The sequence below is a fragment of the Dendropsophus ebraccatus genome, chromosome 3, assembly GCF_027789765.1.
Source record: "Dendropsophus ebraccatus isolate aDenEbr1 chromosome 3, aDenEbr1.pat, whole genome shotgun sequence".
NCBI classification, from domain to species: Eukaryota; Metazoa; Chordata; class Amphibia; order Anura; family Hylidae; genus Dendropsophus; species Dendropsophus ebraccatus.
In genome coordinates, this window is record NC_091456.1 from 177,298,808 (window position 1) to 177,317,112 (window position 18,305).

The following is an 18,305-nucleotide window of genomic DNA, read 5'->3' on the forward strand; positions in this document are numbered from 1 at the left end:
GATTAGGAGTGACTGAGCATGTGTGTCCTCCAGCACTCACCCTATTAGGGTGGACATGCACATTACTATACACTCTGGACACCAGGTGGCACAACACCATGTCAGTAAACATCCTAACTCTTCACCGGGACATGTTTCTAAACGTTGTTCCTTTCTATCCATCTATGAAGTGTTCAGGCTCAGTAAAATATGTTTCAAGACAGGTCCCAAAACTGATGTTCCCGCTTGGCAATAAAAGTTACATAGAGAATAATTAAACTTCATTTAGGCTGGAATCGGCCATACAAACATGTTTATTTGAATGGGGAAGGAGGAGATTTCTGGCAGCATCTCATCTCCTGGCTGAAAACCCAGCCCTCAACAATTATCATGGGAACCCCCTTTATTAGGTAGGTAGGGGGTCCGCAGGTCTTCAGAACCCTATGTATAGGACCTTGGCCTGTCCTAATGTGGTCCTCACCATAGCCTCACTGCACAGATGAGAATTGTTCTATTCAGTGACAGTATTCAAGAATACCGGCCGGCCCCTCCTGTTGTGATAACCACATCGTATAACCATCACCCAGAGTCCCCTCTACTATAGCGGGTGGTATACCTGGCGTAGCGCCCTCTGCAGGCAGGCATCTCCCCAGCCCCCATCTCCAGCGCCAGCATTCCCCGCTGGATCCTTTTTAGTAGTGTTTCACAACAGTAAATAAATATTTTTTCGGCGATCCGTCCTTTATGTTGGGATTTACAGCGAGAGGTTTCTACTGAATGAGAGGAATTACCACATGCATTTCTATTGATCTCCCATCTGGTTCTCATATTATTGATCCCGGCTTATTTGACATGTAATGTTGGACAGAAGACTTGGCCATGTTCAGTCTCTGTGCTGGTTGCTAGCTGACGGAATCTGTTCTCTATTATTCTCCATGTTGAAAATGGCTGGTTATCAATTTATGAGCCCCTGCAGGTCTGGAGAACCCAAGTTACACATCTGTCCCCGAGTCTTCTATCAGATGTATATATCAGAAGCCTCTCCCGTATACCAAATATTGTAGGCTTATTTTTTACTGAATCCCTCTGTATACTATTCTTCACAGCAGCATGTTCTTACATTACATTACATTACTTATCCTGTACTGATCCTGAGTTACATCCTGTATTATACTCCAGAGCTGCACTCACTATTCTGCTGGTGGGGTCACTGTGTACATACATTACTTATTCTGTACTGATCCTGAGTTACATCCTGTATTATACTCCAGAGCTGCACTCACTATTCTGCTTGTGGGGTCACCGTGTACATACATTACATTACTTATCCTGTACTGATCCTGAGTTACAGCCTGTATCATACAGCACCCTTTGCTTTACAGTCAGTGACTATTGTATGTTATCTCTGCAGATATTGAAGAACATCACATGGTATTCAGAGCGGGTGCTGACTGAGATCTCTCTGGGCAGTCTGCTCATCCTAGTGGTGATTAGGACCATTCAGTATAATATGACTCGCACAAGGGTAAGTAGAATGAACAGTGGGGTACAGCGAATGCCTGGCCAGCTTCAGGCAATCACATCATGTTGCCTTGACAGGTACACATTAAAGGAGGAGATATAACTCTTATTTCAATCCATTGCTCCAGTGCTGAGATGTAAACTTTAGAAGTTTTATGCAAATTGGGAGATAAAGCCCAGCAATGTTCAGATGGGGTCTTTGCATGCAGGCATGGGGCCAGTAGTTAAGAGAAAATAGTCTGAACATTGCTGGGCTTCTGCAGCCAGGGGAACACCCAGTGGCTTTATCTCTTAATGTACATAAAACATTTAAAGTGTCACTGCCGTTTAATTTTTTTTTTTTGTTGCAGAAATCAATAGTCCAGGAGATTTTAAGAAACTTTGTAATTGGGTTTATTAGGCAAATATGCCATTATCTGTATTCAAAAAGACTTACCCCAGGTCCCCCTCCTCTCTCTCTCATTCACTGCTCATTATCAGGAAATGTCGACTCTTTTACATCAGCCAGGCCCTGTGTAACCTATGGTGAGGGGAGGGGGGAGGTTAGTCACCAACAGAGAGCAAAGTATTACACAGCGGGACCTGTGTGAAAGCTGGTATTCAGAGGTCAGAGAGGTCCGTGCTGACTTCCAATGAGCTAGCCTGGTGAAGTAGCTGTAAATTAACTTTGTTCTGTTTTGGTGCCTCATCTCCCTCCACCCCTCCTATCTCCATAGAGGACATTTAAGACAGGGGGAGAGCTTCATACTGCTTTTTCATGATGGAAAAGCATTTTTCGGCTAATAAACCCAATTACAAAGTTTCTTAAAATTGCCTGTACTATTGATTTCTGCAAAAAAATGTTTAAATGACAGTGACACTTAAAGCTTCGCTGGAGCGACCGAGTGAAATAAGAGTTTATAATTCCTGATTCAGGGTAAGAAGTCTTATTACACACTGCATTTACTTAAAGTGTCTCTGTTGTAAAAAAAAAAAAATATTTTGACATCATAGAGAAATGTCAAAAGTTTTGAACGGTCCGGGTTAGAGTGTTCAGACCTTTACCAATTGGGAGAACACCGTGCTGCAGCACGTCCACTCAGACTTATAATGGAGCTCTATGGAGCCTGACTCTTTTTTTTTTTAAATTTCTAACTCCGAGTGGGGAGAGGACGCCCTGCAGTGCGGTTCTCTCCCGGCTCGTTCTCCCGATCAGTATGAGTGTGAATACTCAGACCTGGACCAATTAATACTTTTGAAATGTCAAAAGTTTTTTTGGATCAAGCATTGACTTCCGGCAGATGCCTTCCTTCTGGAGGGGGGCCTACCTAGCAGGAGAAAAGGCAAACTTCTTCATGCAGCTCTGGGTGTGAGCGGAGTATAGTAGTACACAGTGCAGGGTGAGTGATGTCCTTACATGAGTTTTCAGCTTGCCCATAGCACCCACATTGCAGCTGGTTGGCATACACAGTACTCTTACATAGTCCTTGGGCTCAGTGTATGTGTCCTTTTTCTGTTGGGCATTATGTAGCCTATCACCCTACTGTGTGCACATGATGAAACCAATAACGTCAGGTCTATCGTTGTCATCGCACTGTGTTTTCCTGCAGTGACTGGTGGTTGTGCATTTGGAGAAGCTCGTGTTTCTGCATCCAGTAGAGGCCAGCAATGGCAGCCAGCAAATATTTGGAATCTGTATTCCTAATGACATCAACACTTTTCACATATTTAATTAAAATAAAAACCGTCCTCTGCGCCCGCATCCAGATTTCGCAAATGAGAATGAATTGTAGCATCTCTTATTACAGCGCGACCGCATTAGCTAATCTGTAGCCAGGCCGTGCCCAGTTCATTAATCCGAAGGGTCATTTGCCGGTCCGTTCTTCATGGTGAACTAGTAAAACAACTTACTGTGTATAATCTGCCAAACTAAAGACACAGAAGAAGTGACTACGGTCCATTTGATTTGTGCATCGTCCCTTATACAGTCTGTATTGTATCTCTGCTTGCTGCCAATACAATCAATTTAAGACTTTCCAGGGTATTTTGCTCAAAAAGAATTTTTTTTATGTTGCTGCCTATAGGGATAACATTACAAACAGCATTTTCTTGCCTTTTCATGCTCCATGTCCCCAGATATGCAATCCTGCCCCCACTTCTGAGACGGACTCATTTGGCAGTGACTGGCCACAGCCCGTGCTCCGTCTTGCACAGTGATTGGCTGAGCCGGCTTTCCCCCTCGGTGGGTGGAGGTGGGATCACTCATCCAGAGACCCGAATATGACATAGGAGAACACCAGGGAAGTGCGGAATGGTAGGAATACACTGTCTGTAATGTTATTCCCATGGGCAATAACATATGAAAAGTTAATTTTAATCGGAATACCCCTCTAAACGGGAACTAAAAGAAATATATATTTTTTGCATATCAAAAGTTTAGATTGGTTCGGGTCTTACTTTAAAGACCCCCACTGATCAGGAGAAGTGTGCAGTGGCTCATTTCACTCCCCAACTCACAGGCAGCTTCATTATATGTTCACACAACGTAAGTTCCACGGCTGTGTGAACATAGCCTAAGGCTGCATGTATGTAGTTGCCGGCAGTGAAACACATGGGACGTTGTACTGTAATATGACTTCAACACATATATATATATACATACAGAAGTGATTAATGAAGAACTCTTCTTCTTGCAGGACAAGTATCTTCACACTAACTGTTTGGCAGCTCTGGCCAACATGTCCGCCCAGTTCCGCTGTCTTCATCAGTATGCTGCACAGAGGATCATCAGGTATTTTCTTCCAATGTTCTCTCATCTAAGTAAAAAGTTAATGAACCATTTATTTATTTATTTATTTTAAATATCACACTGTGGCCAGTCTGACTTTCTTAACCCCCATGGAGTGAATTTTATCATAGGTAAGCTACTTCAGCCGTGGCCATGTAAATGACCATCTATATAATGTACAGTCAGCCCCGGTCTGCCAGATTAGCTCTTTGAGGGTTCCGTGCCCTCTGTCTATGACATCCATAACAACAATATGATCAAAATATATATATTTTATATATAATAATAATGTGTGTGTTTGTTTTTTTTGGTCCCTGTCTATTCAGCATCATACATGTGATAACTCCTGCTCCAGCAATGGAAATGGGTGGGATAGACAGGGGCACAATATCACCCATCACGCATAGGCCTGTGTGCACCAAGTCTTCACTAAAACATCTTTGTGGCCCACTTGGAGGGGGTTCAACACAAACCTAAATCCCTTAAACCACTGGACATAAGATCCCAGAGACGAGACATAAAGGTTACGAGACAGTTCCACTCTTGATAGATTGACTGTCTGCAGTGAGACAGATTTCATCCCGTCCGTCACATTATCAGCGGAGATTATAATTGTTTCTGCTCTTATGTACTGTGAGATCATTGATCAGAATAGACACATCTACAGTTACCCCGATACGTCTGTGAGGCTTAAGCATAATAACTGGATTCCTCCGACTAGGAAACCTTCTAAATCTTCAGCCTCTGCGTTTTACAGTGTTTACTCGACCTTGCAGCGCAGCTACAATAGGAAAGTGCACATAAAAGGGATTTATAGTGTTTAGGCGAAGCGCAGCGTCTGTTTGTACAAGAGAATAGAGATTTGTGATCTCCATAATAAAGTATGGCAAAGAGAAAAAAAAAATTCTAAAAATGCCTGTGACTGCTGTGTGAAGGGGGGGAGCGGCGGCCGTGAGAATTATCGCCCCTCATTTCACAGAGCTGATATTGGTGGAAATGGTTTATACTACAATACAATGCGTTCCATAAATATTCAGGCCTTTTTACATTTTGTTATGTTGTGGCCTTGTGCTGGAATAAAAAATATGAAAGCCCTCTATACCCCATAAAAAGAACGCAATAACAATAGAATTTATATGTAAAAACGCAAATTCCCCATTTCTGTAAGTATTCAGCCCCTTTACTCATGACTTTGGTAGTGATTCTGCCTCCAGTCTCCTTGGCTATGAGGCCACAAGGGTTACACCTGTATTGGGGGATGTTCGGCCATTCTTCTTTGTAGTGCAGCCATTATTAGGCCCATTGGGTCATGCCACTCCAGGACATTCACAGAGTTGTCCTTAAGCCGCTCCTGTGTTGTCCTCAGGGTCATTGTCTTGTTGGATGGTGAATCTTTGGCCTATTCTGAGGAGGTCCAGAGAATCGTGCGGTGTTCGAATGCTGGTGGCTAAAAAAGTTGGATACAGCCCTAAGGAGCCCTGGAAAATATGGATAAAAGGCTATGGCCATAGACACTATCCATCTTTTCCCGGACTCCCTAGGGCTGCATCCAACTTCTCCAGCCACCGGTATTCAAATTCTGCAGTGTCGTACTCAAGCATGCTCGAGTTGCGCTCATCTTTAATTAACCATGTAATTGTAAAGTTAAGTGTTTAGGTCCCCGGTGATCCGGGGTAGTGAAGGTGTTAATAGCAGCATCCCTGGTGATCTAAGGTAATACATTTCTGTATGCCCTGCTGGTCCAGGGCTCTGATGGGGCCAGGTCCAGTTTTTTTTAAGTTTAGGACAGAAAAAGGGTTAATGTAAAGATCCTTGGTGGTCTAGGACAGCGTAGGTCTAGTGGTGGTCTAGGTTAATGTAGGGCTCTAGTTTTCTAGGGTTGTAAGCAGGGCTGTAGAGTCGGAGCTATTGAATTTTGATATGAATTTTACAAGTTTTGCTCATGAATGTATATTATGAGCAACATTCTAATAGGACACTGGGCCTATTACATAAGGGGGGGTCATGGGAAAAGTTGTCGGTCACTATTTGGCAGTTTGTTTCTGAGGTGGAAGAGTCCATTGTGTGGGGGGAGATCTGTACTGTTCTCTTCCTGGATGCTGGGTGACTGTATATGAGCAGCAGTGTAATATGAAGATATCCTGTGTAATATAGAGGAGGAGGAGAAGACATAAGTAGTAGAAGTAGTGTAGTAGTAACCTCTGTCCTCAGTGTGGTGTTTTCTCTCTGGGAGAAGATTGTGTGTTTTTCTTCCGTGCACTATGGCTGCAGCAGGCTGTGTGTATGTGTGCTATGGCTGCAGCAGGCTGTGTGTATGTGCGCTATGGCTGCAGTAGGCTGTGTATGTGCTATGGCTGCAGCAAGCTGTGTGTGTGTACTATGGCTGTAGCAGGCTGTGTGTATGTGTGCTATGGCCGCATCAAGCCGCGTGTGTGTGTGTGTGTGTGTGGTGTGCGCTATGGCTGCAGCAAGCTGTGTTCGTGCTATGGCTGCAGCAGGCTGTGTGGGTGGGTGTGTGTGTATGCTATGGCTGCAGTAGTGTGTGTGTGTATGTGTGTGTGTGCGTACAATTGCATTCAGTGGCGGTCTTTGGCACCAAGCACCCCAAGCGATCGCTTGGGGCCCCCAAAATCCAGGGGGGCCCCACGCCCCGCTTTTGTGCTCAAGACCGCTGGACAGGGCCGCTGCCCCGCTCGCCATCTGAACTGTAACTATGAGCACTCGTAATGAGCGCTCATAGTTACATGCAGCAGCACCCTAAGGGCGGGAGACATTGGCTCCCTTCCTGTCAGTCACTCTTGTGGCCGCAGGAAGGGTTTTCCCTGCGGTCACAAGTGGCAGCTTTGTCCTTGTGGTGCCGGTGCTCCAGTGACATCACTGGAGCATCGGCGCCAGGACAAGGGGAGTGCGGCCTCTTGTGATTGCAGAGAAATCCCTTCCTGCGGCCACAAGAGTGAAGAGAAGAGACGCCCGGACCCAGGTGAGTATAAGTGTTTGTTTTATTGTGTTATATACTATATGGGAGGGGGAGCACACAGGGGTCTGTCTAACTGGGGGAGCGCACATCGGGGGTCTATATAAATGGGGGGAGCACACAGGGGGGCTATATAACAGGGGAAACACACAGGGGGGCTATAGACTTCTGGGGCTTCACAGAGGGGTCTATATACTACTGGGGGCAGCACACAGGGGGTCTATATACTACTTAGGGCAGCAGAATGGGGTCTATATACAACTTGGAGAGCACACAGGAAGTCTATATCCAAGTGGGGGAGCACACAGGGGGGCTATATACTACTGGGGGAGCACACAGGGGTCTATATACTACTGGTGGGGCACACAGGGGGTCTATATACTACTGGGGGAACATACAGGGGGTCTATATACTACTTGTGAGGCACACAGGTGGTCTATATATAACTGGGGGAGCACACGGGTCTGTATACTACTAGGGCAGCACACAAGGAGTCTATATAATACTGGAGGGGCACACAGGGGGTCTATATACTACTGGGGGAACCACACAGGGGTCTATGTCCAAGTGGGGGAGCACACAGGAGGTCGATATCCAAGTGGGGTAGCACACAGGGGGGCTAAATACCCCTGAGGGAGCACACAGGGGGCCTATATACTAGTGGGGGAGCACACAGGGGGTATATACAACTGGGGGCAGCACACAGGAGGTCTATATACAACGGGGGCAGCACACAGGGGGTCTATATACAACTGGGGCAGCACACAGGAGGTCTATATACTTCTGGGGGAGCACATGGGGGGCTATATATAACTGGGGGAACACACAGGGGTCTATATACTACTGGGGGAAGCAAACAAGGGGTATATACTACTGGGGGCAGGACACAAGGGGTATATACTATTGGGGGCAGCACACAAGGAGTATATATTACTGGCGGTAGTGCACAAGGGGTATATACTACTGGGGGCAACACACAGCGGTCTATTGTTTTGGAACGCGTGTCGAGGGGGGGGCCCCAGACATAACTTCGCTTGGGGCCCCAGAAATGCCAAGACCGCCCCTGATTGCATGCCCCTTACAGTGACCTTCAATATCACTGTGTGACCTCTATATCACTATGTGTGACCCCTCTCTATATCACTATGTGTGACCCCCTGTATATCACTATGGCTGACCTCTATTTCACAGGGATCTGGCATTGTTAGCAGTGTTTCTGGTGGAGTATGGTGAATATTTAGTTAGAAACATAGTAGACTGTCAGCAGGAAAAGATCACCTGCTCCATCTAGTCTAGTTGTGAGTAGTTCAGGACATGGAGGCTGGAGACTGGCTGCATCCACTGCACACACAGGAGAATCTGCTTTATATACAGTATTCCTTTATTCCCTCAGAAGTCGCCCCAGGATCATGTAGGACATTAGGGAGCCAGTGTGATAAATAACTCCCCTGGTATATGACCGGCCATTTATGAAGGAGCAGGAGTCAGAGTTGGTCCTGATAAAATTCAGGGGTCGGAGCTGCCGCTTACAGACTCCACGGCCCTGGTTTTAAGATCCATGATGATAATGTGTTAATGATAAATACTCCAGTTGCAATGTTTGTCCATTTTCCCAGTGTTCTTTTTTTCATCAGGCGGCTGAACACCAAAGGTTCAGCTGCCTTATTGCTCCCAGCACTGATCATAGAGATGAGTAAAGGGAGGAGACCGACAAGACTGTGGCTGTAAACCGTGCAGCCACACAGTTCTCTTTATGACCATTGAGATGAGTGCAGGGTGGGCACGGAGAAACCTGTGCAGCTGTGCCTGTATGGTCATACAGTTCTCTCTCTGACTATTAAGTTTAGTGCGGGTTGGGCATGGAGAGGAGTGTGCAGCCGTGCCTGTATGGTCACACAGTTCTCTCTCTCGCTAACCAGGAAGGTTAATGCAGAGAGGGCATAGAGAGGACTGTGCAGCCGTGCCTGTATGGTCACACAGTTCTCTCTCTCTCTAACCAGGAAGGTGAGTGCAGAGAGGGCATAGAGAGGACTGTGCAGCTGTGCCTGAGTTCTCTCTGTGATTGGACAGAGTGATTTAGGAGTGCTCTACCCCAGCCTTAAAGGAGAAGCTCATGGAGTCTACAGGGAATTGCACACTTCTGAGCTGGTGTGTGGGAACATTATCTGTGATTTATTTCTTCTTAATTTTTTTTTCACTTAAAAGAAATTATTGATATCTGGTGTCCTACCTATGTATGATCCCTTTAACCATTGGCTGTGGTGTTGGTCATAAATCTAGGTAACTGGCCTCCTTATAAACGCTTTCTTGTCCGGTCCCTCGGCCAAGTTGGCACAGCCAGGTACAGTAATTCATGCAGCGTTACAGTGATGCAACTGGCGCCTCTTCTGGAGACATGGAACAAAGCCGACTCCTGAGCCCACCATAGCCAATGCCGATCCTGCAGACAATTGTCACCTCTTCTGGATCCGCTTCATCTAACATGGCCTTTGTAGTGCTAATTGGTTTACTAACAAAAATCCAGTGTCGAAAAGGGGAATTTTCCTAACGTTTTTTCCCCCCCAGTGTTTAAATTGGCACGGCTGAAGTTTTCCTTTCTTGGGAACTGAACGCCCACCGAGACGGACCACGTGTGCTTCATCTTGGCATGTGGGAACCAAAGTTTTCCATCCCTCTGTTTAAGGTCATATGCCCCACAGTTTAAAACATCAAACAGCGTCATTTTATCAAGCTCTGGAAATAGGCCTGTATTTATGAGAGTGTCTGCCGGGGTTTACTGCAGGAGGAGCGCAGCTGGAAGGGATGGCATTTACACAACGGAAAAAGGAATCAGTCTGTATCTGCCGAGAGTGCGAGCCGGCCGGGCAGGAGACAAACACCGTACGGGCAGCAGATTCTTTCCTATGCAGTTACTGGAGAGCCGCACATATTTTATAGTAATGCTGGAAGCTCAGCCTTACCTGTCATTGTCTCCCAGTGAGAAATGACCCTTAAAGGGCCTGTTATGGCGTATGGACATCATAGCAGGGGGTCCGTGTTCTGAGACCCCTGTTTATGATCCAGAACAGAGATCTGATGTGTGTGTGTGTGTGTGTGTATATATATAATATATATATCTCCCTTTCTGGTTGTCCTTATAGATGAATGGCTGTCCATACTTTTCTACCACTATGGCTTCTGCTGTATATTGGCCTGAGAGCCCCTTTAACCCCTCAAAATGGTTATCCCACATTATCTGTGATCCACAGGATAGGGGATAACTAACTTATTAGTAGGGGTCTGACCCTTGGGACCACTGCCAATCCCAAGAATTGGGGTCTGTTAACCCCCTTGTGAATGGGGTGGCAGTGCATCAGCTCAATCGCCGCTCCATTCGTTCTCTATGGGGTTTTTAAACATTGCTGAGCACTTAAGTCTGGTCTGTTTGGACGTCCCATAGCAAATTAATGGAACAGCAGTTGCCACTCCATTAACTGCGACATATACTGTCAATAACCAACGTCCGAACGATCGTTTAGCCATCAGTTCTGTCTCCTGTCCGGCCCCCGTCCTACCCATACGCAGGAACGTTCGGCATGGCAGAGTGCTCCTGTGTTGTATATGGGGAGCAGAACATTAGAGAGCTGGGGCTTATATCTCCCAGAACAAATGGGTCATGCAGTGATTTTCCATTAGCTTAAGGTACGTGCACACTGCGGAATGGCAACAGAAAACCTGTTGCGCATTCCGCAGCTCGCACACGCTCGCGTACTGTGGCGCGCGCGTCTCCGCCTGTGTCATAGACTCAATTCTATGCACGGGCGGATTCCGACCTTTGTCCAAAGAATGAACCTCTTCGTTCTATGGACGGATGACAAAATTAGCCTGTGCATAGAATGGAGTCTATGACACGAACGGAGACTCGCGCGCAACGGGTTTTCCGCGGACATTCCATAGTGTGCACATACCCTCACTCCCTATCTCCACTGACATCATCTTATGGTGGAGAGAGCCCCTCAGACCAACGGCCGACACTTATTCCCATGATCAGTGATTGGGCTCCTATCAGTCAGCTAGTTAAACCCTATCCATAAGATGTCTTTTAATTTGGGAAAAACCCTTTAACTATGGTCTTCTGTCTTTTGATGGCCGGTGTTGGGGGTCTCACTTTTCTGGTGGTGCCCTGGACCTGTCACTAAGTGCTCCAGTTCTTAGAGCAGCCACCTGAGTATGACTGGGATCGGAAGGACCTGCCAGTTTATCGCATTGATAGCTCTGGTCTACAATTGCCACATGATCGAATGGGGCTCCCCCCTTTTTGATGTGGTGACCGGTTTCCCAGAGACCCATTTGGAGACTGTAGAAACCATCTGGAAATGATCCCTGGGAGCATAGAAAGAGCCCCCTGTAGCATAAGAACTGAAAATTATAAAGGACATTTTGTGGTATTCATGGGGCCCCTCTAATATTAATACACTGTAGTTGGGCACCTGACGGCAGTACTGGTCACATTGCGGTGATGGCGGCCCTCTGATGAGGAGCTTGTGTGGTTTGTGCTCCCCCTAAGTAAAGCCACAGTAACATCTGTCAGAGTCGTCTACTTGCTGACAGTTTCCAGGCAGCATCGGGAGATATTTTTTTAATTGGTTCAATAATGAAGTGAACAATAAGTGAGAACAGAACGCAGGATATATTAACCAGACGACGAGCCATAGAGCCGGTGCGCGCGGTGGTCATGGTGGAGCTCTGATCAGTCCATGTTCAGCTTTATATCTTCAGGATTCAATTCCTCTCTTGGAACTTAGTCAGTTGATTTTACTGGCTACAGACCAGAGTCCCCCCTCCGTATAAGCCGTGTCATCCACCTACACTGGTAAGGCCTGGTCAGATTGAAGTAAGCTTCGTCAGACTACAGGGGCTTCATGACGTACACAACTTTTTTCAGACACTTTTTATTATTTGCTGCTGACGGGGGTCTAATAAAAGGGGAGTTACAAATTACAAGGAGGCCACAGCAAGGACCGAAGCCACCAGGAAGCCATCTTTTTCATAGGCCCTTTAAGTGTATGCATCACATATCTCCCACGTAGTTTGTGACCAAATACTCGCGGTACTAGCATGCATGTGTTCTCCTGCCAGACACCTAAGGTGACAACTTATCTTCCATGAGACTAAAGGATTGGGCACAATGATATTCAGCTGCCTGATCCTTCTCTGTTCCGACATCTTCTGTCAGAGTAAGGTCAGGACACCCTGACACATTAGTGTGAGCTTCCTGAGGTATCTTAAATCTGTGTGTGTATGTATGTGTGTGTGTGTGTGTGTGTGTGTATATATATATATATATATATATATATATATATATATATATATATATATATAAAAACTAGAGATTTATTGTGCATTCTTATTGTAAGATTCTCACTGTTGCCCATAGCAACCAGTCACAAGTTCCCATTGTCAGAGCATGCTGGGAGTTGTAGTCTTACAGCAGATGAAGGGCCCCAGGTTGAGGATCACTAATGTAGTGGGTAGTAGTCCTGTTGACTGACTGTGAGAAAAGTAGCGGAGTCCTCGCATCACTGACGCCTGAAATACTCCTCCTTAGTCTTGCCGGCGCTCTTCATACTAGACGAGCGTCGTCGAGGCCTCAGACGTGACCGGCCATAGTCTTCCATCAGATCAGCAGCTTCTTCAGAAGCCGATGAACTCAACAAGTTAATAAATAGATGCAGATGGGCGGGAGGGAATGTTTTTGTTATGTCTGCGGGGGAGCCGCGGCGACTCTTCCTTGTGTTACATAAGATTGTGCAACCGTCATATTACCCCGATCGGAGGAGTGATGGGCGCCCCACCAGACTGGAAGGCCCCAGACACACGTCACATATGTCAGATCCGTGCCCTGTCTGACATTATATCAAGAAGTTCACAACCCCATTTCTGCTATCTTGGGGGACAAAATCTGCTATAAAGATTAGTAGCCTCAGGTATGTGCTGCCGAAATCCATCTTGGGTGAACATGACCTAAAGAATGGAAGACTGGCCCGTGTTAAACGGGTTTTCCAGGTTTCGAAAAACATGGCCGCTTTCTTTCAGAAATAGCGTCACTCTAGTCCTCAGGTTGTGTGTGGTAATGCAGCTCACGGAATTGTAATACCACACACAACCAGAGGACAGGGGTGGCGCTGATTTTGAAAGCGGACATGTTTTTCTCTTCTGGCATGTGAATGTGTATTGCTTTGTATATATCTTTCTAGCCATTAGGCATTATACTTCTAACTTAGAGGCTTGGGATTAACGCTGCTGTAGGCTCCTTTGATGTAAGGGACACACAACAGCCATTTATCTGTATGCTGATCGGGCTTGAGCAGCTCTGCAGTTCCTAATGCAGCCATAGATGACAGCAGAGGGGCTGTCGCCTCCTAATTCTGCTGCTCAATGTCAAAATGTATCTTTTTTTTTCCATCCACTGGAGCACCTCTTTAATGCAAAGATAATATGTAACACTGCTCATCCTGAGCCAGCTGATTCATGATATCAGGACGCTATTGTAACTATCTGCTCTGTTCAGAGGAGAGAGTAAAATTTGGAGGTTTAGCTGTCATTTAGGGTTTATATAACTGCACAATTGACTATGGGTGTAGGGATGGCAGCTACAAAAACCCAAACCATTGCACTATGTACAATACTGCTTCACCTTGTTCTGTTAGCTTTATAGATGTCTAGCATTTCCCAATCTGTAGAATGAATTATTAGCATTGCATTGTCCATAAAGGGTTAATATAATTTTTTTTTTGTGCTGACCAGGAAGGGTTAAGGCAGAGTGAGGTTCCCTCTGGTAGGAGGCTTCCCAGGAGACGACTGTCTGGCTGTGTAATGAATAGGGCGATACTCCGTGTTATCTGTGGATGCGGGCTGTCTGCATACTTGGCATGTTTTCTAGGAAACGCAGATAATGAGGACGGGATAACATTTTGTTATATGTGCACAGAATGGAAAAATAAAGGCCTGAGAACCGCTCCTGTGGTTGTGGGGGGTATGGTTTGATAGGTGAGAACATGCTGCCTCACTTGTCTGTCCCCATTGCAGTGATCTCCCACCTGGGGCTTTCCAATTCTTGCAAAACTACAACTCCCATCATGTCCTCACAGCCTTCGGTTGTCAGGTCATGATGGGTATTATAGTTTTATAACAGCCGGAGGGGCACAGGTTGAAGGATGCTTCTGCAGAGCCATTGATGCTCACACCGTGGTCAAGCATTTAGTGCACAATTCAGGTTTGAAGTAAGCCAGTAGTTCGTCTAAACTTTAGGCTAGGCCTAGGCCTGCTATACTATTCTATGGCAAATTTGGCGCATTGGAAGACAGACAGCCATGTGCATTAGATGGAAGTAGTTAGGAGTTAGGAGGGCAACCGCATGTCTTGACATCTGCCAACACTGGAACTCCCAGCATGCCCTGACATCTGCAGACACTGCAACACCCAGCATTACTCCACTGCTGCAGACACTGCAACACCCAGCATGCCCCCACAGCTGAAGACACTGCAACACTCTGCATGCCCCCAACAGCTGCAGACACTACAACACTCAGCATGCCCTGACATCTGCCGACACTAAAACTCCCAGCATGCCCTGACAGCTGCAGACACTGTAACATCCAGCATTCCCTGACAGCTGCAAAGACTGCAACACCCAGCACACCCCGACAGCTGCAGACACTACAACACTCAGCATGCCCTAAAAATTAGAGAACCTCTAGCTTTTGTAAAATAACTCCTGTCGGCATGTGAAGGCTACTGTTGCATGCTAGGAGTCGTAGTTTTGCAACAGTTTGATTTCCTGCAGCTCTCGGGGTATGGTGGGAGAGCCACAAGTAAGGAAATGTGGTCTCTATTCTCTGTGTATTGGATATTAGGCGCACTGTCTCCACTGCCCAGCAGGAGGCGCTGCTGCACCGAGTCCATACCTGCTGATGAGTGAACGTGCTGGAAGGCTCCTCCTGGTGTTTCTGTAGCTTCTTAATGGGCCAGCCCAGGCCTGACTTGCTTCAATCTTAAGTGTAATGGTTTGACTGGATTACAGCCTGTCATTACTTGTATTCTTTCTGCTCAATTTAGATTAGAGATTGTGGCTGAGCATGCCAACATACTGATCTCATTACTCGGGAAGGGGCTTTTCCTTTGAAAAGAGAGTAGTTTTGTCTCCCCGCGGTGCTCACGCCAACAAATTGATATCTTATGTACTTACATTTGTGCCGTTGTGACAGCCACTCCAAGCACGGCCGCGCTTCACGCTCTTTTATTATCCCCCCAAGAAAGCCGCAGTAACCTATCCAAGTATGAATTCATGCCCCAGATATGGATTCCACCCATGGAACGTTAAGCGCTCATCCGTGTCGTCTGTGTGAAGGGTTTGTTATAGAGATGTAGCAGAGCCAAGCTTGTCCTTTGGCATAAGGTGTTACCAGCATTTTCGTTTTCCAACAAGAAGAATGATAAACTTACACTTACATTCTGCTCAGGTCCGCCACCACTTTACGTCCGCCATGTCTGCTTCTGTCTTGTTGTGATGATATATTGTCCATTTGTTATGTCATGTGTTGATATCTGTGATAATGTACTATAGCTAGCAGCGACTGGTCTAAGTGGTCACATGATGTCATATGTCACTATGGGTGATAGAACCAGCGACTGGTCTAGGCGGTCACATGATGTAATATGTCACTATGGGTGATAGAACCAGTGACTGGTCTAGATGGTCACATGATGTCATATGTCACTATAGGTGATAGAACCAGCGACTGATCTAGGCGGTCACATGATGTAATACGTCACTATGGGTGATAGAACCAGCGACTGGTCTAAGTGGTCACATGATGTCATATGTCACTATGGGTGATAGAACCAGCAACTGGTCTAAATGGTCACATGATGTCATATGTCACTATCGATGATAGAACCAGCGACTGGTGTGGGTGGTCACATGATGTCATATGTCACTATGGGTGATAGAACCAGCGACTGGTCTAGGCGGTCGGTCACATGATGTAATATGTCACTATGGGTGATAGAACCAGCGACTGGTTCAGATGGTCTCAGGGTGATATATCTTTGTGGGTTACACATCCATCCGCTATACAATGACAAAAACTAAAATTCCCATCATGCCTGGACAGCCCAAGCTTGGCTTCGACTGTCCAGGCATGATGGGAATTGTAGTTTGGTTAAAGGTGGAGAGCGTCAGGTTCCCCATCCCTGATATAAATGATACAGCCCCTAATATCTAAGTGACCAATACAGCTCTGCTACATATGTCAGATGTCCTTGGCCTTTCTACCAATGTGTAACACTCCTGGAGGAGGCAGTAGCATCTTTTAGATTGCCTATCCAGGGAGCCATTTTGCTACTTTATTAGGACAGGACCCAGGGTATTTATTCTGGGTTGGGGGTGTGGTGTGTTAAAGGGGTACTCCGGCCGAAAAAATTATTTCAAATCAACAGATAACAAAGCTATACAGATTTGTAAATTAATTCAATTTAAAAATCTGAAGTCTTCTAGTACTTATCAGCTGCTGTACGTACTGCTGGAAATGATATATTCTTTCCAGTTTGACACAGTGCTCTCTGCTGCCACCTCTGTGCATGTCAGGAACTGTCTAAATCCTCATAGAAAACGTCTCCTGCTTTGGACAGTTCCTGACATGGACAGAGGTGGCAGCAGAGAGCACTGTGTCAGACTGGAAAGAATACACCACTTCCTGCAGAACATACAGCAGCTGATAAGTACTGGAAGGTTGGAGATTTTTAAATAGAATTAAATTACAAATCTATATAACTTTTTGACACCAGTTGAAAAACTTCACTGGAGTACCCCTTTAAATATACAGCCCTTAACCACATTGACAGCATTAAGCAGTATTGGAGGGGTTTGAGTCCTTGCAGAAGCAGCCAGATATGACCGGCCATGATGTGTGTCCTGGCAGTGTGCTCCCTGCGGTGCGCTCACATCCATCACTGTTTTCATTGCTCGGCCACTTGTGTTTGTTCTGCCCTCTTACACCTTTAAATCGTCCCACATTGTGCAGGTAAGAGCCGCTCACCCCCTCGTCCGCCGCTACATTAATAATGCTTTCACGCCATGCCGCACTGTTCCTGTCACGCATTGTTCCGGGGGACGCTGCCGGAAGCTTCTCCAGGCCTCATTTAAGTCTTTTCATATTCTGCGTGCAGAGTTCAAAGGTTTATTGTACAGGGTTCACCTCCATTATTTCCCAAGTGTTTGCTTTTTTTTTTTTTTATCCCCAGGGTAAATATAGACTGGGGTTGTTGTGGTACATTATGGGGCCCGTTCAGACACATACAGCTCAACTACACGGGTGACTTCTAATGAGGCCGTCACATGTCTTAGATAGCACCAGAAAGAGGGAGCGACTGTCAGTGTGCCTTCTTACATGATGAGGCTTAGAGGGATTAGCCAGGATTACAAAAACATAGCTGCTTTCTTCCATAAACAGCGCCACCCTTAGCCTCAGGCTGTTTGTGGTACTGCAGCTCAGTTTCTTTGCAGTCAGTAGAGGCAATCTGTATTACCACACACAACTGGAGGACAGATGTGGTGCTGTGTTTTTTTTTATATATATATACAAAAAGCAGCTATGTTTTTCTAATCATTAAACCCTTTAACAACTTAAAGGGAATCTGTCACTTAAATTTTCTGTTGCTGATCAGAGTCAGTTATAAAAACTTGTTTTTTTATTCTTATCTGGTTCACTTTTTATACATTGTTGTGGGGGCGGAGGCATTTCTTAACAGCATTAAGTGACATGCTTTACAGCAAGACTCATGGACACAGACGACAATAAAAAGATTCTGTCCTCTTGAGATGAATGGGAAACATTACTGAGTGCGCTCTGTGACTTGTGAAGAGGTCATTCCACAGGGAGCTGCTATTGTCTCCTCTATCTACTCGTGTCACATGACTACAATGCTGTACAGATCACTTTACAGCAGCCTCCTCTTATCACCACAGACACAACAGAAAGTCTCATCTTAGTTGTAGCCCCAGTGGTGAGAATGAAAACTGCA

The 18,305-nt window shown here is 45.9% G+C and overlaps 1 protein-coding gene across 1 annotated transcript in view; it reads left to right on the plus strand.

The window, feature by feature from the left end:
* The window catches only part of DYM (dymeclin), a 201,393-nt gene that overhangs the window by 71,503 nt on the left and 111,585 nt on the right, over nt 1–18,305 (plus strand). The window contains exons 12-13 of the mRNA XM_069963208.1: nt 1,391–1,504; nt 4,176–4,270. Coding sequence (XP_069819309.1) covers nt 1,391–1,504; nt 4,176–4,270 — 209 coding nt within the window. The remainder of the gene's footprint in view (nt 1–1,390; nt 1,505–4,175; nt 4,271–18,305) is intronic.